General features: G+C 41.9%; 1 protein-coding gene across 1 annotated transcript in view; it reads right to left on the bottom strand.

Annotated features, from left to right (window-relative positions):
* Window positions 1–27,095, bottom strand: part of SLC30A4 (solute carrier family 30 member 4) — a 46,963-nt gene that overhangs the window by 8,672 nt on the left and 11,196 nt on the right. The window contains exons 3-4 of the mRNA XM_017872761.1: window positions 22,984–23,130; window positions 4,206–4,323 (exon numbers count right to left, since the gene is read on the bottom strand). Of these exons, the coding sequence (XP_017728250.1) occupies window positions 4,206–4,323; window positions 22,984–23,130 (265 nt within the window). The remainder of the gene's footprint in view (window positions 1–4,205; window positions 4,324–22,983; window positions 23,131–27,095) is intronic.

The following is a 27,095-nucleotide window of genomic DNA, read 5'->3' as shown; positions in this document are numbered from 1 at the left end:
AAAAAAAAAAAAAAATCAAGTTTGATAATAGCCAGAGTTAGCAAGGATCTACTGGTGGAAGTATCAAATAGTATTACCTTTTTGGAGAGCCAATTGGTAAAACTAATCAAAACTTAAAATGTATACATTCCTTGATCTAACAACTGTACTTTTAGGACTCCACCTGATAGAAACACCTCCACGTGTGCAAAGATACCTACAAGGCTTTCACTGTAGCATTGTCTGTAGTATCCAAAAAAAAAAAAATCTGGAGACATCCTAAATGTCCACCAAAGAGGAACTTCATAAGTTATGATTTATATATATATATATAGTGGGGATACCACACAACCATTTATTTTCTAAAAGAAAAAAAGAAAATATCGAACAAATTGATAATCACAAGAAAGTATTACATTTGGGAAGTGGTACTAGAAGTTTAGGGGATTTATTTTCACTGTATTATTTTGGTAATATTTGAAGTGTTTTAAGTTTTACCATAAACGCATATTTACCTTTAAACTAAAAAAAAATTTTTTTTTTTTTTTTTTTTGAGACAGAGTCTCGCTCTGTCGCCCAGGCTGGAGTGCAGTGGCCGGATCTCAGCTCACTGCAAGCTCCGCCTCCCAGGTTCAAGCCATTCTCCTGCCTCAGCCTCCCACGTAGCTGGGACTACAGGCGCCTGCCACATCGCCCGGCTAGTTTTTTTTTTTTTGTATTTTTTAGTAGAGACGGGGTTTCACCGTGTTAGCCAGGATGGACTCGATCTCCTGACCTCGTGATCCGCCCGTCTCGGCCTCCCAAAGTGCTGGGATTACAGGCTTGAGCCACCGCGCCCGGCCAAAAGAATTTTTTTAAGCCATGCAAATATTCATACCTTCATGAAGGCTATTAATTAAACGCTGTATATAATAGCAAATTATTGGAAACAACCACAAAAATGATTAGTAGGGACCCTGTAACATGGAATACTATGCATGTAAAAAGAAGAAAAAAGCTTATTCTGGTAAGGAATAATGCCCAAGACATAGTGTTATATGAAAAAAAGCAAAGTACACAACTGTGTATGATACATTACCATTTGTGTAAAAAAAAAAAAAAAGAAAAAGAAAAAAGAGAATATATGAGTAATCAGCTGTAAATGCAATCTCCAGAAGGATTATACAAAATACTCATAAAAAACTGGTTATCTTGGGTAAGGAGAACTGGTGGCTGGGAGACAGGAATGACCTTGCCCTATATATGCTTTTGTACCATTTGAATTTTCTACTATGTAAATATAAAGCAAAATAATTTTATATATTTTCAAAATAACAAAAAGAGCAACGTGAAGTACATTTAAAAACAATAAGGGCTGGGCGCGGTGGCTCAAGCCTGTAATCCCAGCACTTTGGGAGGCCGAGATGGGCGGATCACGAGGTCAGGAGATCGAGACCATCCTGGCTAACACGGTGAAACCCCGTCTCTACTAAAAAATACAAAAAACTAGCCGGGCGAGGTGGCCTGTAGTCCCAGCTCCTCCGGAGGCTGAGGCAGGAGAATGGCATAAACCCGGGAGACGGAGCTTGCAGTGAGCTGAGCTCTGGCCACTGCACTCCAGCCTGGGCGACAGAGCCAGACTCCCTCTCAAAAAAACAAAACAAAAGAAAACAAAACAAAACAATAAGGCCAGATGCGGTGGCTCACGCCTGTAATCCCAGCACTTTGGGAAGCCAAGGCGGGCGGATCACCTGAGGTCAGGATTTCAAGACCAGTCTGATCAACATGGCAAAAGCCTGTCTCTACTAAAAATACAAAAATCAGCTGGGCATGGTGGTGGGTGCCTGTAGTCCCAACTACTTGGGAGGTTGAGGCAGGAGAATCGCTTGAACTCAGGAGGCAGAGATTGCAGTGAGCCGAGATCACGCCATTGCACTCCAGCCTGGGTGAAAATTAACATTATTATGTGAAACAAGCATTAACGCTCAAACAATAAAAGCAAGAAAATAATTGAAGGAATATTTTTCCTTTAGAGAAACCTGACACTAATCCTGTAAGTGTTAATAGGTAAAATAATCTGGAAAACGGTTATGTAGGACAAATCACTGCTCAAAAGTTGTTTAAGTATATTGGACTTTGACACATTTTCATTCCAACTTATAAATTATAACACAAAAAAAATTATCTAGCAATTATAGGCTATTTCCTGAAGATACCTAATGTAGCTGAAACTCCTATAAAAACCGCCAGGCATGGTGGCTCACGCCTGCAATCCCAGCACTTTGGGAGGTCAAGGCGGGTGGATCACAGGGTCAGGAGTTCGAGACCAGCCTGGCCAATATGGTGAAACGCCATCTCTACTAAAAATACAAAAATTAGCCGGGCGTGGTGGCTGGCGCCTGTAGTCCCAGCTACTCGGGAGGCTGAGGCAGGAGAATCGCTTGAACCCGGGAGGGCAGAGACTGCAGTGAGCTGAGATCATGTCACTGCACCCCAGCTTCGCCAACAGAGCCAGACTCTGTCTCAAAACAAAACAAAACAAAAAAACACTCCTATAAAACCTGTGCATCAACAGAACAGATATTAGAATAAAACAAAAACACATCATTTCTATTCAAAAACCATGGAACACCTATTACTAACATACAGATAATCATACTTTGAAAGAGATATATTAATATACTTTTAAAAGAGATATAAGCTGAAGGAGAAAAGACCAAATGAAATATACAAAGCTATGGAGAGACCTCTATATTAAGTACAGACTATATACACTTTTTGAGGATACGGTCCAAGTCTTATTCCATGTCATATTTACTGTAGTACTTACGAGAGTAGTTCACATATAGCAGGTATTCAAATATTTATGGATGATTTTGTAGAATGAAATTAGTCAAGGGTTAAGCAAGGGAAGATGATAAAAGGCTATACAATTAAGAAAATGAAGCTAAATATGAATAATAGGTTATTACTTAATCCCCCAAAAAACAAAAAGTAAATAAGTTGAAAGAGAAGGCGTAAGCCAAATAAAAAAAAGAAAATACATGGGATTTCTTGTCAAAGTTATAACTGCTGATGGTAAAGTACACATATAAAAATACTGTAAAGAGGTTGGTGGCAGTGGCTCATGCCTGTAATCCCAGCACTTTGGGAGGCCGAGGTGGGCGGATCAGCTGAGGTCAGGAGTTCAAGACCAGCCTAGCCAACATGGCAAAACCCTATCTCTACTAAAAGTACAAAAATTTGCTGGGTGAGGTGGCAGCTGCCTGTAATCCCAGCTACTCAGGAGGCTGAGGCACAAGAATTGCTTACACCTGGGAGGTGTAGGTTGCAGTGAGCTGAGATCGCACCACTGCACTCTGGCCTGGGTGACAGAGTGAGACTCCGTCTCCAAACAAAAAAAACAAAAACAAAATAAAACTGTAAAGAAGAAATAATTTAAAAAATTCGAAACTGTAGAATGTCGTGTGCTTGTGGTAGCCTCCTACCATCAGGAGAACTTTAACCAAGTATCAAGGCTGAAGCTAGCAGTTAGCTCACCATAGTTTTTAAGGTGCCCTCATCAAAATTTTAATACAAAAATTATAAAGTATGTGGTGGCTCATACCTGTAATCCCTGCTACTTGGGAAGCTGAGGGGGCAGGATAACTTGAGGTCAGGAGTTCAAGACCAGCCTGAGCAACATAGTGAGACCCTGTCTCTCCACCCAAAATTGGCCAAGTGTGGTGGTGTATGCCCGTTGTCCCAGCTACTTGGGAGGTTGAGGCGGGAGGATCACTTGGAGTTTGAGGCTGCAGTGAGCTATGATAGTGCCACTACACTCCAGCCAGGGTGAAAGTGAGACCCCTGTCTCTCAAAAAAAAAAAAAAAAAAAAAAAGGCCGGGTGCAGTGGCTCAAGCCTGTAATCCCAGCACTTTGGGAGGCTGAGACAGGTGGATCACGAGGTCAGGAGATCGAGACCATCCTGGCTAACACGGTGAAACCCCGTCTCTACTAAAAAATACAAAAAACTAGCCAGGCAAGGTGGCAGGCGCCTGTAGTCCCAGCTACTCGGGAGGATGAGGCAGGAGAATGGCGTGAACCCAGGAGGCAGCGCTTGCAGTGAGCTGAGATCCAGCTACTGCACTCCAGCCTGGGCCACAGAGCGAGACTCCGTCTCAAAAAAAAAAAGAAAAAAAAAAACAAAAAAACAATATTACAAAGCAACACAACTTTATATTTACAAAGGATTCATAGCCAGCACAACGTCAAGTGGAACGAAGAGATGATGCGCTTGCTTATGAAATTTAAAAGAGAAGAGTGAGGAAGGACGGCGAGGAAGCGCGCGGAGTGAGAGTTAGGTGGGTCCGATACTTCAAGTTTTTCTGGGGGGGTGTGGGGGGAGGGCGTGGGGGCGAAAAAGGGGGGCGCGGGCTCAAACACTGTCTCTGTGTTGGAGATAAATTATTAGTTACCCTAGTACGGTCTGTCCAGATATAATATTGGGGATGCCCAGTGTAAAGTTTGTATTGCAGGACAACAAATAATTTTTCAGTATAAATATGTCTAGCAAGTATTTTCAGATATATGTAGGGGCATGCTGTGAGTATGCTTAAATCGGGCAAAACCCCACACATCCAGTGATTTACTAAAACCATCTTAAAAGAATCACCTTTTTGGAATCTCAGATAAGGCAAATCCTACATTCTAAGATAAGTGGAAACTGAAAGTCAAACGGAAAAAGCCATGGAACAGAGCTCCCTGGCAGAAGGTACTTCCCCTTGCCTTACAAGTCGCCACTATGATTCTGGCGGCCGCGAGGCTGAAAGTCACTCCTGTATGGCCACAGCTTTGTCACCCCACATGAGCATGATAAGAGATTCTTAATACCTGCCTACAGTTAACAGTAAAGGAATTCAGCTGATTTCTAGAAACTCCCAATTAGCGTTCAAGATACCTGTAATCAATGATATTCCTTTTTAGTCCCCCTCAAAGAATATGTCCTCATTAATAAGGAAATATGGTTCCCTTGGTGAAAAGCCAAAGACCACTGGTCTGTGTATCTTTTATTCTAATCACCGACAAAATTTTCTTGGGATACATAGTAATAAATGCAAAAGGCGAAAAAGAAAAGTAACTTTTTAGCTAGCGATTTTAGGGGCTGAGACTATAATGAAGTATAAAGCACAGAGCAATACGATCTAAAAATTCTTTTTTTTTTTTTTTTTTTTTTTTTTTGAGAAGGCAGTCTCGCTCTGTCGGCCCAGGCTGGGAGTGCAATGGCCGGATCTCAGCTCACTGCCCCAAGCTCGCGCCCCCGGGTTCGTACCCCATCTCTCCTGCCTCAGGCCTCCCAAGTAGCTGGGACTACAAGGGCATGCGCCCGCCTACCTCGACCCGGGCTTAGTTTTTTTGTTTTTTTAGGTAGAGACGGGTTTCACCGTATTAGCCAGGATTCGTTTCAATCTCCTGACCTCGTGATCCGCCCGTCTCAGCCTTCCAAAGTGCTGCGGATTACAGGCTTGAGCACCGGCGCTGCCGGTCCACAATTCTAAAAATTCTAAGGAGCAGAAACGGTATGAATCATTTATTGCTGATAAAACAAAAACTCTTTCATTTTAATACATTAAGCTTTGGTGAAATACCGATAAATAGCACTAACTTAGGGTTTAAAATTAAATTTTCCTTCATAATATTCTTAACATGATAGAATGTAGCTAAAAATAAGCAAAATTCTGCTCCCTCCCACTCTCCCATTTAAGAGAGAAGGAAGCTTTCAATCAACAACCAAATTATGACCTGCTCCAATTTTCTCCTTCTTGCTCTGGGTTGGTCTTCGGTCACATAACTTACAATAAAGTTTTCCAAGACAAAAGGAGTACATATCGGATGACTATTTCATTTTCTTAAAAGAGACTCAGGAACTTTCACAATTAAAATTCTGGATTTCTGTGAAAGCTACCACCCCATTAACTTTAGGAAAATCGATTTTTTTAAGTAGAGGCAGGGTATCACTATGTTGGCCAGGTTGGTCTTAAACTCCTTGCCTCAAGCAATCCTCTCACCTCAGCCACTTTAGGTGAACTTGAATGGTCATATTTCAATCAAAATAGAAATTTAGCATTTAAAAGTCTTGAAAAATGGCTGGGTGTGGTAGCTCATGCCTATAATCCCTGCACTTTGGGAGGCTGAGGAGGGCAGATTGCTTGAGCTCAGGAGTTTGAGACCAGCCTGGGAAACATGGTGAAATCCTGTCTCTGAAAAAATAAAAATAAAAATAAATAACTAAATAGTCAGGTGTGGTAGCACATGCCTATAGTTCTAACTACTTGGGAGGCTGAGGTGGAAGGATAGCTTGAGCACAGGAGGTCAAGGCTGCAGTGAGCCTTGATCATGCCACTGCATTTCAGCCTGGGCAACAGAGAAAGACCCTGTACCAGAAAAAAAAAAAGATTTTTATGAAAATACTACAAAACCCATTAATATAGTTTTGTTTTGCTGCTCTCCATCACCCAGGCTGAAGTGCAGTGGTGCAATCTCGGTTCACTGCAACCTCTGCCTCCCAGGTTCAAGCAATTCTCCTGCCTCAGCATCCCGAGTAGCTGGAATTACAGGCACATGTCACCACGCTCGGCTAATTTTTTTTTGGTATTTTTAGTAGAGACGGGGTTTCACCATGTTGGCCAGGGTAGTTTCGAATTCCTGACCTCAGGTGACCCACCCATATCGGCCTCCCAAAGTGCTGGGATTACAGGCGTGAGCCACCACACCCGGCCTAATACAGTTTTTAAAATATATTTTGCCAGCTAAGTCTACACATACATAATTAAATCACTCTACTTGGCTGAACTGGAGCATGAAAGGAGGGAGTAAGATGAGTGAATATGAGTATTTGCTACAAGATCATGGGTCTTTTCATTCAGCTGAAATACAAACAAATGTTTATAGTCAATGATCTAATAAAAACTAAAATACACCCTGAATTTCATATATAGAGAATAAACAGTTTGAATAGCTAATAAATGCTAAAAGAAAAAGTTAAATAGGAGAAAACATAGATGATTATCGTTTTAATAGTACTATAAAATATGAAAATTGTTTACTGTATATTTTAAAACATCAATACATTGCCAAAACTAGGAGTTTGCAAGGTTCACATGAAAAACACTGGAGTCCTTCTCTGTCATCCTCTGTTATTTTCCATCAAGTACCTTGTTCTTTCTCTTCCTAGCATTTATTACAATTTGTTATTATTTTTACGTTTGTATACATACGCACTACCTATTTCCCCACCTATACTATTATTCATTCATTCAACAAGTAACTATGAGACACTACAACAATTTGCTTCAACTAGGTAAACCACACACAACCCAAGTATATTTATTTTCAGGGGTGTTGTATAAATGTACTGACCTACCATAACTGTTAACTTTGCTAATGCTATGATGCCAGTAAGGAGTACCGTTCACTTAACAAAACTCAGTCAGTTTCACTTAAACTATGTAACACTTGTCTTTCCATTGCTTAAAAAAACTACATATAGCAAACATTCAGAAGTCTATAAAAATGAATAGGGAAGGAGAGTGGAGCTATATTCTCTCTTCTACTTCCTTTTGTGCTATTTTTCTTTTCTACCTTCTTCCAATAGAGGATAGGAAGGAAACAGAAGGAAAAAGAGTGGGCTATATTGAATTTGCCTAGGACTTCTAAACTAGTACATGTTGCGCACCCCAATGAGAAAATTCAAAATTCAAAATGCTCCAAAATTTGAAACTTTTTGAGCACCAATATGATGCTCAAAGGGGCATTTTAGATTTTGAATTAAGGATGCTCAACCTGCATTTGTATTTCAACTCAGGCTAAAGACATCATACAGGATTTCCAGTGGCCTACTGTCACCACCAGAATGGCAAGCTAAACTCCAAAGTTTGTCTTTTGATCTTCTCCCCTTCCATTATAAATAATCTCCTACTCCTGCCTTATTGCTCCCCCTACACCACACCCAAGGTGCCTTCTACTCTCAAGCTGACGTCTAGCTATCCAACGTGGACTACCTCACTCATGCCTTCTTTCAGTCTCAATAAAAACTCCCATCCCTAGGAAGTTCTAGGAATTTATTCTTTTCCTATAGATGTTTATTTGATGTGATTAAATTCTCACTAAGACGTGAATAATTAATAGGCATAACTTTTGTCAGTGGTGGGAGGAAGTTTGTCAAAATGAATCACTAACTAGGAGATTATCGGTTTTATTTTTTATTTTTTGGCTGTGTGTTTGTGGGAAGACTTTTTAGCTGAATACTTTTCTGTAGCTAGAGCATGAGGGGATTAAAAAACCCAACTACATAGAATTAGCATTGTAACCAGGTACCTAACCCAGGACAATGCATCATCTAGCCAGCTCTGCCAGGGTTTCTGCTCAGTAAAACCACACATCATTAGGAAAGACACCTATCCTATACTGTCACTTAGCCATGAGCCTAGGTTTTTTTTTTTTTTTTTTTTTTTTTTTTTTTTTTTTTGAGACGGAGTCTCACTGTGTCACTCAGGCTGGAGTGCAACCTTCAGCTCACTGGAACCTCCGCTTCCTGGGTTCAAGCGTTTCTCCTGCCTCAGCTTCTTGAGTAGCTGGGACTACAGGTACGTGCCATCATGCCTGGCTAATTTTTTTGTATTTTTAGTAGAGACTGGGTTTCACCGTTAGCCAGGATGGTCTCAATCTCCTGACCTCATGATCTGCCCGCCTCAGCCTCTCAGAGTGCTGGGATTACAGGCGTGAGCCACTGTGCCCAGCCCAGGCTGAAGATTTTTATTACCATAGTGCAAATCTTGCTTTTTATTTCAAATACAAACAACTCTGCTTACTACAGTCCTTTCACATGATCATTATCTTTATCTAATTCGCACAACCTCTTCAGCCCACCATCTGGAAGAAAAACCATATAAATATAGTCAATTACTTTCACCAGAAGGACAGAAGGATAGAAGGATAGAGGCAGAAAGCAAGCAAGGGGGTGGAGCCTGTTCTCTTTAGAATGGCATCTCCTCTTTGTCTGGAAGAGAATGCTATTCCTCCTGAGAACTTGTGGGATTTCTCCTACAGTGTGGTTTCATTACATTCAAAATTATATTAGCTTCCAGAATAAGATTACATGCCCACAATCAAATAAATCCAGGCATTTAAAAATAACTCACATATGGCTCTTACCCTGCTCTCCATCTTCCTACACAAAGCTGTGATTGTAGTTCATTATAAAACAATGAAATAAAATAGATGAAAAAAAAACCTGAATGATTTTATACAATCTGTAGTCTCACATGAAGGAAAAGTAGCAACAAAACAGAACTGACTCCTGGAATAGCCACTGTATCCCACGAATCTAAGACTACCCTTCTTTCACCTTGACTGATTTTTGCTAAAATGAACTGTTACATTGCAAATAAATTACCAAAGACTTACGAGTTTAAAAAGCATGTCTTTAAAAACTGTTATTTAATCATCAGAGTGAATCATCTTTTTTCCTACTATTTAGCTGAGATAAGAATTCTGATTGGGGGGCCGGGCGCGGTGGCTCAAGCCTGTAATCCCAGCACTTTCGGAGGCCGAGACGGGTGGATCACAAGGTCAGGAGATCGAAACCAACCTGGCTAACACGGTGAAACTCTGTCTCTACTAAAGATACAAAAAACTGGCCGGGCAAGGTGGCGGGCACCTGTAGCCCCAGCTGCTCGGGAGGCTGAGGCAGGAGAATGGTGTGAACCCGGGAGGCGGAGATTGCAGTGAGCTGAGATCTGGCCACTGCACTCCAGCCTGGGTGACAGAGCAAGACTCCGTCTACAAAAAAAAAAAAAAAAAAAAGAATTCTGATTGGGGGAGAATAACAGTAGGCCATTTTGGACCATGGTGCATCTTGAGAGATACGAAAAATCTGGGTAAGATGATATACAGGAAGGTAGAAGAGGGAAGGAAAAACAGAAGGCTGAAATTAACTTTTATTGGGAATTTACTCTGTGCCAGAACCATGTTAGGTACTTTATTTTCCTTACCACATTATTTACTTTTCACAATTCTGCAATACAAATACTATCATCCCTAGTTTACAGAAGAAGAAAATTCTAGTTCAAGAGAGTAACTTACTCTCCAAAAGGTCATATAGATGGATCTCAGATTTGAACCAAAGATGATTTAACCATGAAGTTCTAAGTGGTAAGTACTAAAGCAAACAAACAGGACCCACCCCTCACTGAGATAAGGAAGAAAAAATTCCCTTCTGACGTATTTCTTTCTATACCCAAAAGGGACCTTTAAGTCAGGTGTACAACCAGTACAACAGTACTAACCAGCTATGTTAAGGATTGATCTATCTGTCTGTCTGTCTATCTATCTATCTATCTATCTATCTATCTATCTATCTATCTATCTGTTTTTGTTTTCTTTTCTTTTCTTTCTTTTTTTTTTGAGATGGAGTTTTGCTCTTGTTGCCCAGGCTGGAATACAATGGCATGATCTCAGCTCACCGCAACCTCAGCTTCCTAGGTTCAAGTGATTCTCCTGCCTCAGCCTCCCAAGTAGCTGGGATTACAGGTGGCCGCCAACACGCCCAGGTAATTTTCTGTATTTTTAGTAGAGATGGGGTTTCACCATGTTGGCCAGGCTGGTCTTGAACTTTTGATCTCAGGCGATCCACCCTTCATGGTCTCCCAAAGTGCTGGGATTACAGGCTTGAGTTTTTTTTTTTTTTTGAGATGGAGTCTTGTTCTGTCACCCAGGCTGGAGTGCAGTGGCGCGACCTCGGCTCACTGCAAGCTCCGCCTCCCAGGTTCACGCCATTCTCTTGCCTCAGCCTCCCAAGTAGCTGGGACTACAGGTGCCCACTATCATGCCAGGCTAAGTTTTTGTATTTTTAGTAGAGACGGGGTTTCACCGTGTTAGCCAGGATGGTCTCAATCTCCTGACCTCTTGATCCACCTGCCTCAGCCTCCCAAAGTGCTGGGATTACAGGCATGAGCCACCGCACCCGGCCGGCTTGAGTATTTTTATAGTCTATTCTGTGAACATGACTACAGTTTTAGAATTACAGAAAAATGTTTTAAAGTTCCAAATATTTAGTCCCCAAATTACAAAAACACCACTACTCCAAGTTTGGCAACTGGTTTCATTTACTCCCAAAACAAATGATTTAAGGATTATGCATTGTTCTAAATTGTCTGTTTCACAGCTTTCATGCCCTTATTTATTCAGCCTGAATATGTAAACTGACGTTTTTGTCTTGTTTTAGACAGTCTTGCTCTGTCCCTTAAGCTGGAGGGCAGTGGCATGCTCATAGCTCACTGCAGCCCTGACCTCCTGGGCTCGAGTGATCCTCCTGTCTCAGCCTCCTGAGTAGCTGAGACTATAGGTGCGTGCCACCATGGCTGGCTAATTTTTTTAAAAAGTTTTTGTAAAGATAGGGGTCTCGCTTTATTGCCCAGGCTGGTCTCAAACTCAGGGGCTCAAGAAAACTTCCTACTATGGCCTCCCAAAATGCTGTAATTATAGGAGTGAGCCACCATGCCTATCCAACAATTAGTGCCAGACACAGAGAGTTTAATATTACCTGTTCCTGTCCCGATTTACTCATCATCTAGGAGACAGAGTTTCACAAAAATAGCTACAAAGGCCGGGTGCGGTGGCTCACGCCTGTAATCCCAGCATTTTGGGAGGCCGAGGCGGGCGGATCACGAGGTCAGGAGATTGAGACCATCCTGGCTAACACGGTGAAATCCTGTCTCTACCAAAAATACAAAAAAATAAAAATTAGCCAGGCGTGATGGCGGGCGCCTGTAGTCCCAGCTGCTTGGGAGGCTGAGGCAAGAGAATGGCGTGAACCCGGGAGGTGGAGCTTGCAGTGAGCCGAGATCGTGCCACCGCACTCCAGCCTGGGCAACAGAGCGAGACTCTGTCTCAAAAAAAAAAAAAAGAAGCTATAAAAGATGTGATAAATGCTGTTAACCACATATAAATTGTTATGAGAACATGAAATAAACTTAGAGGATGATACTACTAATATTTGTCATTCACAGACACAAATCCTTTTTTTTTAAAAAAATCCAAACTCATAAATAAATCAAACAGGGGTGATTTCATTCTAAAACAATTCTTCATTACATATTTTACATTAGTGACTTTTCACTTTTTTTTTTTTTTTTGAGACAGAGTTTCGCTCTTGTTGCCCAGGCTGGAGTGCAATAGCACAATCTCAGCTTACCGCAACCTCCACCTTCCAGGTTCAAGCGATTCTCCTGCCTCAGTCTCCTGAGTAGCTGGGATTGCAAGTATGTGCCACATGTATTTTTAGTTGAGATGGGGTTTTTCCATGTTGGTCAGGCTGGTCTCGAACTCCAAGCTCAGGTGATTCGCTCGCCTCGGCCTCCCAAAGTGCTAGGATTACAGGCATGAGCCACCATGCCCAGCCTATTTTTTTTTGTTTTTTTGAGACAGGGTCTTGCTCTGTCACCCAGGCTAGAGTGCAGTGGCCCAAACATGGTTCACTGCAGCCTCAACCTCCTGGGCCCAAGCAATCTTCCTATCTCAGCCTCTCAAGTAGCTGGGACCACAGGCGTGTGCCACCACATCCGCTAATTTTTCTTTTGGGGTCTCACTACGTTGCCCAGGCTGGTCTCCAACTCCTGGGCTCAAGTGATCCTCCTGTCTTGGCCTCCCAAAGTGCTGGGATTAGAGATATAAGCCACAATGCCTGGACTATTAGTGACTTTAAAAGGTTCCATTCATCAGGCCTGGTGCAGTGGCTTATGGTTGTAATCCCAGCACTTTGGGAGACTGAGTTGGAAGGATAGCTTGAAGCTAGGAGTTCAGGACCAGCCTGGGCAACAAAGCAAGACCATGTCTGTACAAAAAATTAAAAAATTAGCTGGGTATGGTGGTATGTGCATGCAGTCCTAGCTACTCTGGAGGCTATGAGGGTAAGAGTTCTAGAGCTCAGGAGTTCAAGGATGCAGTGAGCTATGATGGTGCCACTGCATTCCAGCCTGGAAAACAGAACAAGCCCCTGTCTCGGGGGGGAAGAAAAAAAAGACTCCATTCATCTAAAGATAATTTACACAAAAAATTCAGAAATACATCTGCCTGTTTGTCTACTATCAGTTTCTATACACCTTCACATGTGTAATATACTTTTATTGAATACTACTAGATAATCCAAATTAGATACATGTATCATCTGTAATTTGACATTAACCACAATATTAGAAGTAAATATTAAAAACTCTTTATTACACAAGGAGAAGCAAAGGCACAGTAAAACTATTTACCCTAGATCAACAGGACGAAAGAAGACCTGAAATTAATTTTCATTTCCTCATTTAGCATTTTATTCAATAAAAGCTAATCCTTTTAGAATGTCATGGACTCACCGGGCACAGTGGCTCACGCCTATAATCCCAGCACTTTGGGAGGCCGAGGCGGGCGGATCACAAGGGCAGGAGTTTGAGACCAGCATGGCCAATACAGTGAAACCCTGTCTCTACTAAAAACACAAAAACTAGGTGGGCGTGGTGGTGAGCACCTGTAGTCTCAGCTACTCGAGAGGCTGAGGCAGGAGAATCGCTTCAATCTGGGAGGCACAGGTTGCAGTGAGCCAAGATCGAGCCACTGCACTCCAGCCTGGGTGACAGAGCAAGACTCCATCTCAAACAAACAAACAAACAAACAAACAAACAAACAAACAAACAGGTCGTGAACTCAAAACAAAAAAACAAAAAAAAAACCAGGCTGTGCATGGTGACTCACGCCTGTAATCTCAGCACTTTAGGAGGTGGGAGGCTGAGGTGGGCAGATTACCTGAGGTCGGGAGTTCAAGACCAGCCTGACCAAGATGGAGAAATCCCATCTCTACTAAAAAGACAAAATTAGCTGGGCATGGTGGTGCATGCCTATAATCCCAGCTACTTGGGAGGCTGAGGCAGGAGAATCGCTTGAACCCAGGAGGCAGAAGTTGCAGTGAGCCGAGATCGTGCCATTGCACTCCAGCCTGGGCAACAAGAGGAAAACTCAGTCTCCAAAAAATTAAAATAAAATAAAATATAAATAAATAAATAAAAATTTAAAAATAAGAAAAAATAGCTAATCTTTGGGTTACAGAAGAAACAAAAATGATTCCTTCTTCACTCCAGACCATTCGGAGGAGCTAAGAGGGGAAGTCATAGCCTCCAGAGTTCCAGACCATTTGGAGGAGCTGAGAGGGTAAGTCATAGCCTCCAGAGTAACTAAATGGACAGTACTTGATCATGTAAAGCTAATTCTCTATTAAGAAAATTCCAGATTCAGTTTAAACTGTACACAAAGAACTAATGGGAAGAGGAGAAAACTAAAAGGTGAATAGCATATAACAACATCACTGTTTTACCATCAAGTAGAATTGCCCCTTCAATTTCTTTTATTTCTACCTTTTTAGCAAAACTATTCTCACTTGGGTGAGAACCCATTTTCATTGGTACTTCAAAACTATTCGTAGGCAAAATCAGTGTCAAAACATTTAGTAACTCAAAAGAAACAAAAGGTGAAAGTAGAGACTGACAAGAACCTCTCCTGCTTTCTCCCATTGGGCTCATCGTATTTCTTCGTTCCATTACATAAGAGACTAAAACTGACAAACCATTTTATCACTAACACCTAAAAGCAATAAATGTGATTTGTTACCATATTATGATAAAATCTAACCAAAAAATTTTAAAGATCGGATATCCTACAGTTTACAGTGACATTTATGTATATATGCCTAAAAGCTACATATAAACCTTGAATTCATTTAAAATTATTTCCAAAGAATAAATGAAGGCTGCTTTTGAAGTGCCAGGCATTTTTCTAATTACTTTACAAATATTAACTCATTTAATAATTGTAATAACTCTATTATGAGGTAGGCACTATTATTAGCTTCCTTTTACAAATAGAAAATGGAGGCACAAAGATGTCAGGTAACTTGCCCAAGGTCAAACTGGTAGGAAGTTAGGGGGCCAGGGCTTGAGCCAAACTATTAGTCTCAGGGTCTGTTCTCTCGACGACTTCTCTTTGTTGTCTCTCATGGGTCCTTGTCAATACCAATCAAAAGTCTACAATCAGCCAGGCGCAGTGGCTCATGACTGTAATCCCAGCACTTTGGGAGGCTGCGGGGGGCGGATCACCTGAGGTCAGGAGTTCGAGCCTAGCCTGGCCAACATGGTGAAACCCCCATCTCTATTAAAAATACAAAAAATCAGCTGGGCATGGTGGTGCACGCCTGTAATCCCAGCTACTTGGGAGACTGAGGCAGGAGAATCGCTTGAACCCGGGAGGTAGAGGTTGTGGTGAGCTGAGATCACACCATTGCACTCCAGCCTGGGTGACAAAAGCAAAACTCCATCTCAAAAAAAGAAAAAAGAAAAAAGAAAAAAAGTCTACAATCAATAGTCCATAGATAAATATAAACCAATCTAAAGCCTACAGAGAATATGATCTTTTAAAGTAGAAAACACATCCATATAACAACTAAAATGGCAATTACAGCTAAGCCATGGTTTGATATTTACTATTGTCAGATAGAGCGTAAAATTTCATTCTTCAGTGTAGAAGAAATTTTCAGGAAATCTAATTTTCTGCTTCCTCGTGCAGAATGCCAAGACAATATCCTGTGTTCAATTTTTATTCAAAAGGAGCAAGGGAATATTACTTCTTTCTGAATAGTTAAGTGGTTGTTCTCTTTCTTTCAGCTCTGACATTTTCAAACCAGAAGCTTCTATGTACTGCTATAAAGTGTTCTCCTGGAGGTGGAACTCTATATAGAATCACTGCCTCCAGGTCTAGAGTTGAGTATACAGTACACTACCTATTGCATAAAGAAGGGTGGTAAGAAGCAGGATATGAACATATATATGTATTTCCTTATGTTTTTAAAAGGAAGTGCTGGAAGGATAGGCCAGAAACCAATTCAAAGGGTCTACTCCTATGGAACGGGATGGGGGGATGGAGTGGAGGGGAATGAAAGCAAGATTTCTCTGTGTTTTCTTTTAAAAAATAATTTTTGGCCAGGCACGATGGCTTATCCCTGTAATTCCAGCACTTTGGGAGGTCAAGGTGGGTGGATCACTTGAGCCCAGGAGTTTGAAACCAGCCTGGGAAACATGGCAAAACCTCATCTCTACAAAAAATACAAAAGTTAGCCAGGCATGGTGGTGCACGCCTGTGGTCCCAGTCCCAGCTACTCGAGGGGCTGAGGTTGGAGGATTGCTTGAGTCTGAGGTCAAGGCTGCAGGGGGCTGAGATCACTCCACTGCACTCCAGTCTAGGCAACAGAGTGAGACCCACTCTCAAATAAATTAATTAATTAATAAAATAAAATTTGACTTTTTCAACATGTTTTGCATATTTACAAAATAAGTCAACAGAGAGAAAACCCATCCCTGTCCCACGCTGCCATGTCATCAAAACAAAACAACATCAACAACAATGGCAACAAACCAAGTTTCTTGTAGGGATTCCCTCTGTAAAGTTCTTCAGGACCTGAATCTCCAAGTCTGGAATTAGAGATCACATGAGCTACCCTACTTAAGTGTGTCCAAATGTAAATGTATCTCTCCCCATAGAACTTCAAGAGATTACTCTGAAGCAATGGTACTGTGGAACTCAGGGACACCAACTGCTTTGGTTTACAGCTTTATTAATCATATTCTATGTATCTTTGAATCTTCCTCAAGCAAACTAAGTTTTTTCTCCCAAATTGCTACCATTACTTCATAGAGCAGAATAAGTGAAATAAGGTCTATATCTAGATATCCCCTCATAATATTTTAGAATACAAAACAGAGAAAAGAAGATCCCAAAAGTTTCAGTGTGAAGCTTGAGTACCTCCTTAGCTCTGGAAATACCCATCTATCTATATCTTTAACAATTCCCTCCCTTTCATTTTTTTAGATGACTTCAAAAAATTGAGATAAAATTCATGTAACAAAATTCACCATTTTAAAATGTACAATTCAGTGGTTTTCAGTACATGTACAAGGTTGTGCAGCTATCATCACTACTAATTCCAGAACATGTTCAACACCTAAAAAAGAAATACCATATGCATTAAGTGGCTACTTCATTTTTTAAGTTATATTTTTCTGAGGTTCTTAACAGTAAGGCTTGGCTGGGGGCAGTGGCTCATGCCTATAATCCCAGCACTTTGGGAGGCCGAGGCGGGTGGATCATGAAGTCAGGAGATCCAGACCATCCTGACCAACAATGTGAAGCCCTGTCTCTACTAAAAATACAAAAATTGGCCGGGTGTGGTGGCGTGTGCCTGTAGTCCCAGCTACTCAAGAGGCTGAGGCAGGAGAATCACCTGAACCCAGGAGGCGGAGGTTGCAGTGAGCCGAGATGGCGTCACTGCACTCCAGCCTGGGGGACAGAGCGAGACTCTGTCTCAATCATTCAGTCAATCAATCAATCAATAAGGCTTTGGATTTCCTAGATTGTTCTTTTATAGTTTTTAACTTTTTCCTCCTGTCCCTATCACATCTTGTTCTGTAGTCTGGAAGACTTTCTTGACTATAATTTCTAGTTTGTGTGTGTGTGTGTGTGTGTGTGTGTGTGATGGGATCTGACTGTCACCGAGACCGGAGTGCAATGATGTGATCTTGGCTCACTGCAACCTCCACTTCCTGGGCTCAAATTATCCTCCCACCTCAGCTTCCCGAGTACCTGGGGCTACAGCGTGTGCTATCACACTCAGCTAATTTTTGTATTTTTGGTAGAGATGGGGTTTCGCCATGTTGCACTGGCTGGTCTCGAACTTCTGGCCTCAAGCGATCCTTCTGCTTTGGCCTCCCAAAGTGCTAGGATTATAGGAGTGAGGCTTTTTTTTTTTTTTTTTTTTTTTAGAGGTGGAGTCTTGCTCTGTCCCTCAGGCCTGAGCACAGTGGTACAATCATAGCTCACTGCAGCCACAAACTACTGGGCTCAAGCAATCGTCTTGCTTCAGCTTCCTTGAGCTGCTGGGACTACAGAAACATACCACCACACCTAGCTAATTTTAAAATTTTGTAGAGATGGGCTCTCACTTGGTTGCCTAGGCTGGTCTTGAAGTCCTGGCTTCATGCAGTCCTCCCACCTCAGCCTCCCAAAGTGCTACGATTACAAGTGTGAGACACTGCACCCAGCCTAGGCCTTCTGTTAAAATAAAATTTTGGCCAGGCACAGTGGCTCATGCCTGTTATCTCAGCACTCTGGAAGGCCAAGGCAGGAGAAACACTTGAGCCCAGGAGTTCGAAACCAACCTGGGCAAAAAAGTGAGGCTCTGTCTTTACCAAAAAACAAAATAAAATAAATAAGTAAATAAAATAAATAAAATAAAATAAGATAAGATAGCAGGGCCCAGTGGCGTGTGCCTATAGTCCAAACTACTTAGGATAAGCTGAGGTGGGAGGATCCCTTGAGCCCAGGAGTTTGAGGTTGCAGTAAGCTATGATGGTGCCACTGCACTACAGCCTGGGTGACACAGTGAGACCCTGTCTCAAAAAAATAAAATAAAATAAATTTAAATTTCGGGAATGGCTGGGTGCAGTGGCTCACGCCTGTCATCCCAACACTTTGGCACGCCGAGGTGGGTGGATCACTTAAGGCCAGGAGTTCGAGACCAGCCTGGCCAACATGGTGAAACTCTACCTCTGCTAAAACAAATATATATATATATATATTAGCTTGGTGTGGTGGGACATGCCTGTGGTCCCAGCTACTTGAGAGGCTGAGGCAGAAGTTGCTCGAACTCAGGAGGCGGAGGTTGCAGAGTCAAGATCCCACCACTAGGCCAGGCGCAGTGGCTCACGCTTGTAATCCCAGCACTTTGGGAGGCTAAGGCGGATGTATCACGAGGTCAGGAGTTCAAGACCAGCCTGGCCAACATAGTGAAACCCCATCTCTACTAAAAATACAAAAATTAGCCGGGTGTGGTGGCGCACACCTGTAATTCCAGCTACTCCAAAGGTTGAGGTGGGAGAACCGCTTGAACCCGGGAGGCAGAGGTTACAGTGAGCTGAGACCATGCCATTGTACTCCAGCCTGGGTGACAGAGTGGGACTCTCTCAAAAAAAAGATCCCACCACTGCACTCCAGCCTGGGTGACAAAGCAAGACTCTGTCTCAAAAAAAAAAAAAAGAAAAAAGAAAAAAATAGGCTGGGCGCAGGGGATCATGCCTGTAATTCCAACACTTTGGGAGGTCGAGACAGGCGGATCACCTAAGGTCAGGAGTTCAAGACCAGCCTGGCCAACATGATGAAGTCCTGTCTCTACTAAAAATACAAAAATTAGCTGGGCATGGCGGTCCACACATGTAATCCCAGCTACTCCGGAGGCTGAGGCACAACAATCACTTGAACCCGGAAGGCGGAGGTTGCAGTGAGCCAAGATCACGGCACTGCACTCCAGCCTAGGTGACAGAGTAAGACTCTCAAAAAAAAGAACTGGTATAAATATAAAATAAATTTCAGGAATAATTTTAATTTCAAAGAGCTATTCTTGTATTTATTTTTCTAAAACATTTTACTGTTTTATTATTGAGCATATTAATAAGATAATTTAAAAACTTTTCTCCCAGTTCTTTTCTTTTCTTTTGAGACACTGTCTCATTCTGTTGCCCAGGCTGGAGTGCAGTGGCTGGATCTTGGCTCACTGCAAGCTCCACCTTCCAGGTTCAAGTGATTCTCGTGTCTCAGCCTCCCAGGCAGCTGGTATTACAGTGGGCACCACCATGCTCAGCTAGGTTTTGTATTTTTAGTAGAAACAGGGTTTCACCATGTTGGCTAGGCTGGTCTCAAACTCCTGGCTTCAAGTGATCAGCCCACCTTGGCCTCCCAAAGTGCTAGGATTACAGGCGTGAGCCACCGCGCCCAGCCTCTTCTGGTTCTTTAAGTTACCTCTCTTTCCTTTAGGGTTAATTTTTCTGTTAGTTTAGTTTTGGTCATTTTAGTTCATGCTGCTGGTTATTCCCACATGCTGGAAGATTCTTGGTTGTCTATTCATACTTAGGGCAGAAGGATAGGGAAACTACCCTTTGTAAAAAGGAAACGCTAGAAGGATAAGCCAGAAATGAATTGAAATATTTTTCGGTAGAGACAGGGTCTTCCTATGTTGCCCAGGCTAGTCTCGAACTTCTGGGCTCAAGGGATCCTTCTGCATCAGCCTCCCACAATGCTGGGACTGCAGGCATAAGCCACCATGTCCAGCCTAAAATGGTTATTAATATGGGGTGTAGGGCAGGGCAGAGAACTATATTCCTTTAGGGAGAGTAGATGGAGAATCAGGATATGAGGTGGCAGAACTCTGAATTCCAGTAAAAAATAAGACTTATTTTGGAACATCAACATCCACACTAATTCTTAGTTTTCCCCATTTTGTTCAGTTTTTTTTCTAGAAGAAATATCTGGTGTTTTACCTGGGGGAAAGTGTAAGTTGCCGGAGTAGAAGTAGGAGTAGGAAAGGAGGTAGGGGCCTAGTGACCACTGGGAATGGCTTCCCATTTATTCAATTAATCTTCCCTTTTTTCAGCCCCAATTCTCATTTCTGCTCATCTCCATCCCTAAGCCTTAAGATCTGTTGGGCTGGTCCAGTTCCTAGTTCAGAGTATGTTCTTGGCTTGTTTTCTCCTTCAACCCACTCTTATCTACTTTACAACTTCCAAAATTTTCTGGAAATTTGTTTATTGGTAACCCAATCATGTAATTCTCTTTGGTGTTTTGGTACCTCTATGTTTTTATTTTAATGGACTCTCAGAGAGACAGGAATCAAATCGTGCTGTCTGGTCTACCTTCTTGGAACTTAGTACTTTTAAGGAAAGGGAAAGATTTTACTTTCTATAGAAAATTCCAGAGACACAATAGGACCAGTCAGTTCTACTGTCTCTTATTTTTACATAGTACTTATTTATGAAGAAGCAAAGTGACTATGTAGAACAAACACTAAGTACTTTTTTAATATTTAACAGAATTTCCATCATTATGGGTTCTTAACTGGTATGTGTAGCATCTTCTATATTCTGTTATTGCATGTTTCTGAGGGAGTGTTTCACTGCTTTCATCAGAATTCCAAGGGGTTTATAACCTAAAAGAGTTTAAGAACCACAGGACTATATAAATGTACTCTCTCAAACAGTGTTAAAAAATTCCCATTCCATGATGATATGTTTACATTTTAGATCTTAACTGCAGGTGTTTAAATCACAAAAAAATTAATGTTTAAAAATAATTTTGAAGCTGTTTAAAAATCCCAAGGCAACCAGTAAACAAACGACTATATAATATGTTGAGAAGCAGTGGGGTTTCTTTTAGGAACACATTCTTTTTTTTTTTTTGAGACAGTCTTACTCTGCTGCCCAGAATGGAGTGGACTGGCATGATCTAGGCTCACTGCAACCTCTGCCTCCCAGGCTCAAGCAGTTCTCCTGCCTCAGCTTCCTGAGTAGCTGGGATTACAGGCATGCACCACCATGCCCGGCTAATTTTTGTATTTTTAGTAGATATGGGGTTTCACCATGTTAGCCAGGCTGGTCTTGAACTCCTGATCTCAGGTGATCCACCTGCCTCGGCCTCCCAAAGTGCTGGGATTACAGATGTGAGCCATCACGCCGGCCAGGAACACATTCACATGCATTATGCAGTGAATTATTTCACATGCATTAACAAAAGAAAAACTTCACCTGGGGCTTTAGCTCTTTTGTACAGTAGCTGAGAGTACTGAGGGCTGGGGATGCTAAATAATTTTTCAACCCAATGACCTGGATAGCTACTTGGAATATCACCATTTAGGTACAGTGTCAAGTTTTGCACCAGAAGACCCAGTCACTAAGTTAGAAGTCCTAGATGCTATGGGCCGGTCATGGTGGCTCACACCTGTAATCCCAGCACTTTGCACGGCCAAGGTAGGAGGATGGCTTGAGCACAGGAGTTTGACATCAGCCTGGGCAAGGGATGACTCCCTTGTAGGGAGACCCTGTCTCTACAAAAAACACAAAAATTAGCTGGGCATGCTGGTGCACACCTATAGTCCCAGCTACTCGGGAGGCTGAGGTGGAAGGATCACTTGAGCCTGGAAGGTGGAGGTTGTAGTGAGCTGAGATCACACCACTGCACTCCAGCCTGGGCAACAGAATAAGACTCTGTCTTAAAAGCAAAAACAAACAACAAATACAAAGAAAACATAGGCAAAGAAACAAAAAATCTACAGTCTAAGATTTTTTTAGGCTAAAAAATAACAAAGAAGATGAGGAATTGACTGATATATTAGCCAGAAGCATCAGTGTTCCTACAAAATGAAATTATCAGACGTTAACTGTAGTTCTTTGAGGCATGTTTTGCTGAAGCTACTTAAATGTCAACTTTTGGGTTCTCACTCTGGGTAAATGTTACTTCATATAATAGTTCAGGTAATTATTTTATACATATTTTCAAAATAAGCAACAAATTTAAAAACAGTAATACAGTAAGAAGCAGAGCTGCGCAGATCACAATGTATGATTTTAACTCTATAATTAAACATTAATATTGTTCAAAACAGGCAAATAAAAATATGTATGCATTTGCACACTTATGTTGATACAATGGCTCCAGTCAAGTTCAGCCACACAGTATACATTATACATGTGATAGCTCTGCTTAAAATCTAAGCCTTGGTAGCTTTGGCTGAAATACCTGAAGTAAAAGGGAGAAGCTAATGCTCACTAATGGGTTAAACCCATGTGGTTTTGCTTTGTTCAATTAACTGAAAGTAAACTTTTTTCTGATGATATCTTCAGGACACAGGGAGCAACATTTGAAGATAAATGATTATCATATAATTTTATATGTGTAAACTATTTAGCTGACTGGGCTGAATGTACCCTGGAAAAGATGTTTTTGAATAAATCTTGTTTATCTATTTTCATTTGCTTTGTTCAAACAATATATCACTGGAACGAGTTCAGTTAATCAGGGTTATAGTTCATTGTGGTTTTACTATAAAACATTATAAAACAAAAGAAACGCCAACTACCTACCTAAGCGATGAAATCCAAAGGTGAATCTTTTGGTTGGTGATTTTGATGATAGCCACAAAGCAAGCAGGGTGAGTATGATGGCGCTTAGGTCAGTTAACATATGAAGTGCATCTGTCATGATTGCTAGGCTATTTGCAATGTATCCACCTTAGAGTTACAAGTAGGAGGGAAAAACGAACAAGTTAATTTTTTAAAAAAGCAAGCAATCAAACTAGAAATATGCAATATCCTACAAAACATGAACTTCTAACTAAATCTTTGTCCCATTACAATTAAATCAAGGTATTCTGAAATTGTATTCAAAATATTAGATATAGGTACATTTTTCTGGTGAAACATCAACTTTTCTTTTTTTTTTTTTTTTGAGAGGGAGTCTCACTCTGTTGCCCAGGCTGGAGTGCAGTGGTGCAATCTCTGCTCACTGCAACCTCTGCCTTCTGGGTTCAAGTGATTGCCTCAGCCTCCTGAGTAGCTGGGACTATGGCATGCACCACCATGCCAAGCTAATTTTTGTATTTGACAGGGTTTCACCATGTTGGTCAGGCTGGTCTCAAACTCCTGACCTCAAGTGATCCACTCGCCTTGGCCTCCCAAGCGCTGGGATTACAGGCATGAGCCAATGTGTTCAGTCAGAATATCCATTTCTAGTAATACATTCTACAAGCAGTCAATGACCTTTAGAAAGTTAAGAACCATTAGGCCGGGCGCGGTGGCTCAAGTCTGTAATCCCAGCACTTTGGGAGGCCGAGACAGGCGGATCACGAGGTCAGGAGATCGAGACCATCCTGGCTAACATGGTGAAACCCCGTCTCTACTAAAATACAAAAAACTAGCCAGGCGAGGTGGCGGGCGCCTGTAGTCCCAGCTACTCGGGAGGCTGAGGCAGGAGAATGGCGTGAACCCAGGAGGCGGAGCTTGCAGTGAGCTGAGATCCGGCCACTGTACTCCAGCCTGGGCGACAGAGCGGGACTCCGTCTCAAAAAAAAAAAAAAAGAAAGAAAGTTAAGAACCACAAAGCAAATATATATAGAGAGATTTTGTGTCTTGGTACTGAAGCTTTTGTTCAATTTACTAATTCTGTTAGACAGTGAATTAATAACCATAATATCTAAATATTACAACAAAGCTGAAGAAAAGGATGTTCACTTGTTGAGGGGCATTTGAACAGAAAATTAAAGTGAGAAAACCTACAAAATGTATGTTAGTTCGATATAAAATATGTAAAAATTAACTGATTCACTTAGCAGTATCTCTGAGGAGGGGTACAAAAGGTGGTATTTAGGATACAATTTTTGTTATCGATTTTCCAGGCATTTAGTATATATATTATACATTGTTTCATTGTGTGTCTGTATTGTCCCATAATGGACAACCAATTTTCCTAGCACTACTCATTGAATAAGCTTTTATGTGTATCAGAATCACCTGGAGGGCTTGCTAAACTACAAACTGCTTAACCCTACTCCCAGAATTTCTGATTCAGTAGGTCTGGGACGGGGATGGGGATGGGACCTGAGAATGCATATTGCTAACATGCTCCCAGGTAACGCTGATGCTTCACGTCTTGGAACCACACTTTGAGAATCACTGTTATAATGTACAGCAGAACTGCATGATCAGGTTAAGTGTGCTGAGCTGTGGATCCTCCTCATTCCTGGGCTGGGTGTACAGAGACAAGAGCAGCAGGAGACTAGGGGCTGATGATCTTTTAGTCACATCCATTTACCCCAGTGTGCTCTATACAAATAGCATTTTTATGTATTCCCCGACATGAAAAAGCTGGAAAGCACCAAGAGAAGGTTGGTGGTAAACAACATGAAGCTCTGGAGACTCAGAAAGTCTGAATGAGTTAATTTTTTTGAGCTTCAGTATACTCATCATTTTATAATGAGGATAATTCCTTAAAGCAACTCTGTCCAACAGAACTTCAAGATGATAGAAATGTTCTGTATCTGAGTTGTCCAATGGTGTAGTCACTAGTCACATGTGGCTTTTCAGCATTTGAAAAATGGCTAGTAAGGGTGGGGCACAGTGGCTTATGCCTGTAATCCCACCTGTTTGGGAGGCTGAGGTGGGAGGACTGCTTGAGCCCAGGAGTCTGAGGCTGCAGTAAGCTATAATGGCACCAGTTCACTACAGCTTGGGTGAGAAGAGTGAGACACTGACTAAAAAAAAAAGAAAAATGGGGCCAGATGCAGTGGCTTACGCCTGTAATCCCAACACTTTGGGAGGTTGAGGCAGGCGGATCACCTGAGCTCAGGAGTTCAAGACCAGCCTGGACAACATGGTGAAACCCCATCTCTACCAAAAGAATAAGAAAGAAAGAAAAAGAAAAATGGTTAGTGAACCTAAGGAATTTAATTAATTAAACTTTTTTTTTTTTTAAAGAGTCAGGGTCTTGCTCTGCCACCCAGGCAGGAATGTAGTGATGTGATCATAGCTCACTGTAGCCTCAACCTCCTGTGTTCATGTAATCCTCCCACCTCAGCCTCCTGAGTAGCTGGGACTACAGGCATGCACCACCATGCTCAGCTAATCTTTTTATCTTTTTTTTTTTTTTCAGGAGATGAGGTCTTGCTATGTTGCCTAGGCTTAATTATTTAATTAACCTAAACTTAAAAAACTACATGTTGGTGACATCAGCCAAACAAAACAAAACAAAACGGTAAGGACTTCTGAAAATCATCTTCACAAAAAGAATGAAAACATGGACAAAATAGTCAAAATGAGCTTTTTCAGAACTTCGGAAGTTAGCCAAAAGCTTATACACATAGCACTTATTCAAGAAAAATAGCTGAATCTCAACAAGAACAGTTATCTTTGCGGTGTTTTAATTTGCGCTGTACCCATTTGTTGTCCTCCAGCTCTATGGTAGCCTCGAAAACCAACAGGCCACAATCACTGTGAAAACCTCATGTTGGCAGCCACTGGAGGATACAAAATGAGTTTGAAGCTCCTTCCATGCCCCATTCCCAGAGAACTGTCATTATTTGACCTGCCTGGTAGTTCCCTAAAGGACGTGCAAGGATGCTTTTATTTGACTGGACACTTGAAGCTGGCCCTGTATGAACAGCCCCCATCTTCCCATGCTTGTCAAAAATCAGAGGCAACTTTGGGCCGGGCGCGGTGGCTCAAGCCTGTAATCCCAGCACTTTGGGAGGCCGAGACAGGCGGATCACGAGGTCAGGAGATCGAGACCATCCTGGCTAACATGGTGAAACCCCGTCTCTACTAAAATTACAAAAAAAAAAACTAGCCGGGCGAGGTGGTGGCGCCTGTAGTCCCAGCTACCCGGGAGGCTGAGGCAGGAGAATGGCGTGAACCTGGGAGGCAGAGCTTGCAGTGAGCTGAGATCCGGCCACAGCACTCCAACCTGGGTGACAGAGCAAGACTCCGTCTCAAAAAAAATAAAATAAAATAAATCAGAGGCAACTAACACTGCAGCTTCCTGAGGTAGGTAATGATGGTTCCCTGTGTTCAGAAATTTCACAATGTCTACCCTGGCATGGATCTTTTTTCCCCCAATTTGCTCTTTCAATCTAGAAATTTGTGGCCAGGCGCAGTGGCTCACACCTATAATCCCAGCATTTTGGGAGGCTGAGGCAGGTGGATCACCTGAGGTCGGGAGTTCGAGACCAGCCTGACCAATATGGAAAAACCCTGTCTCTACTAAAAATACAAAATTAGTCGGGTGTGGTGGCACATGCCTGTAATCCCAGCTACTCGGGAGGCTGAGACAGGAGAATTGCTTGAACCTAGGAGGCGGAAGTTGTGGGGAGGTGGAGGTTGTGGTGAGCTGAGATTGTGATATTGTACTCCAGCCTGGGCAACAAGAGTGAAACTCTTAAAAAAAAAAAAAAAAAATCATAGAAATGGGTATCCTCCAGTTATGGGAAAACTTCCTAAACTATAAACTATAGTGTTGAAGATTTCATCAACTTTGCTTTCTCTCTTTCTCAAACTCCTTCCTGTTATTTGGAGTTTAGACGGATATTCTAATTTTTTTTTTTTTTTTTTTTGAGACAGAGTCTCACTCTGTCACCCAGGTTGGAGTACAGTGGTGCAATCTCAGCTCACTGCAAATTCCGCCTTCTGGGTTCAAGCAATTCTCC

Source organism: Rhinopithecus bieti, unplaced genomic scaffold (genome assembly GCF_001698545.2).
Source record: "Rhinopithecus bieti isolate Rb0 unplaced genomic scaffold, ASM169854v2 scaffold_6945, whole genome shotgun sequence".
In the NCBI taxonomy this organism is placed as follows: Eukaryota; Metazoa; Chordata; class Mammalia; order Primates; family Cercopithecidae; genus Rhinopithecus; species Rhinopithecus bieti.
This window is presented reverse-complemented; position numbering and strand designations above follow the sequence as displayed.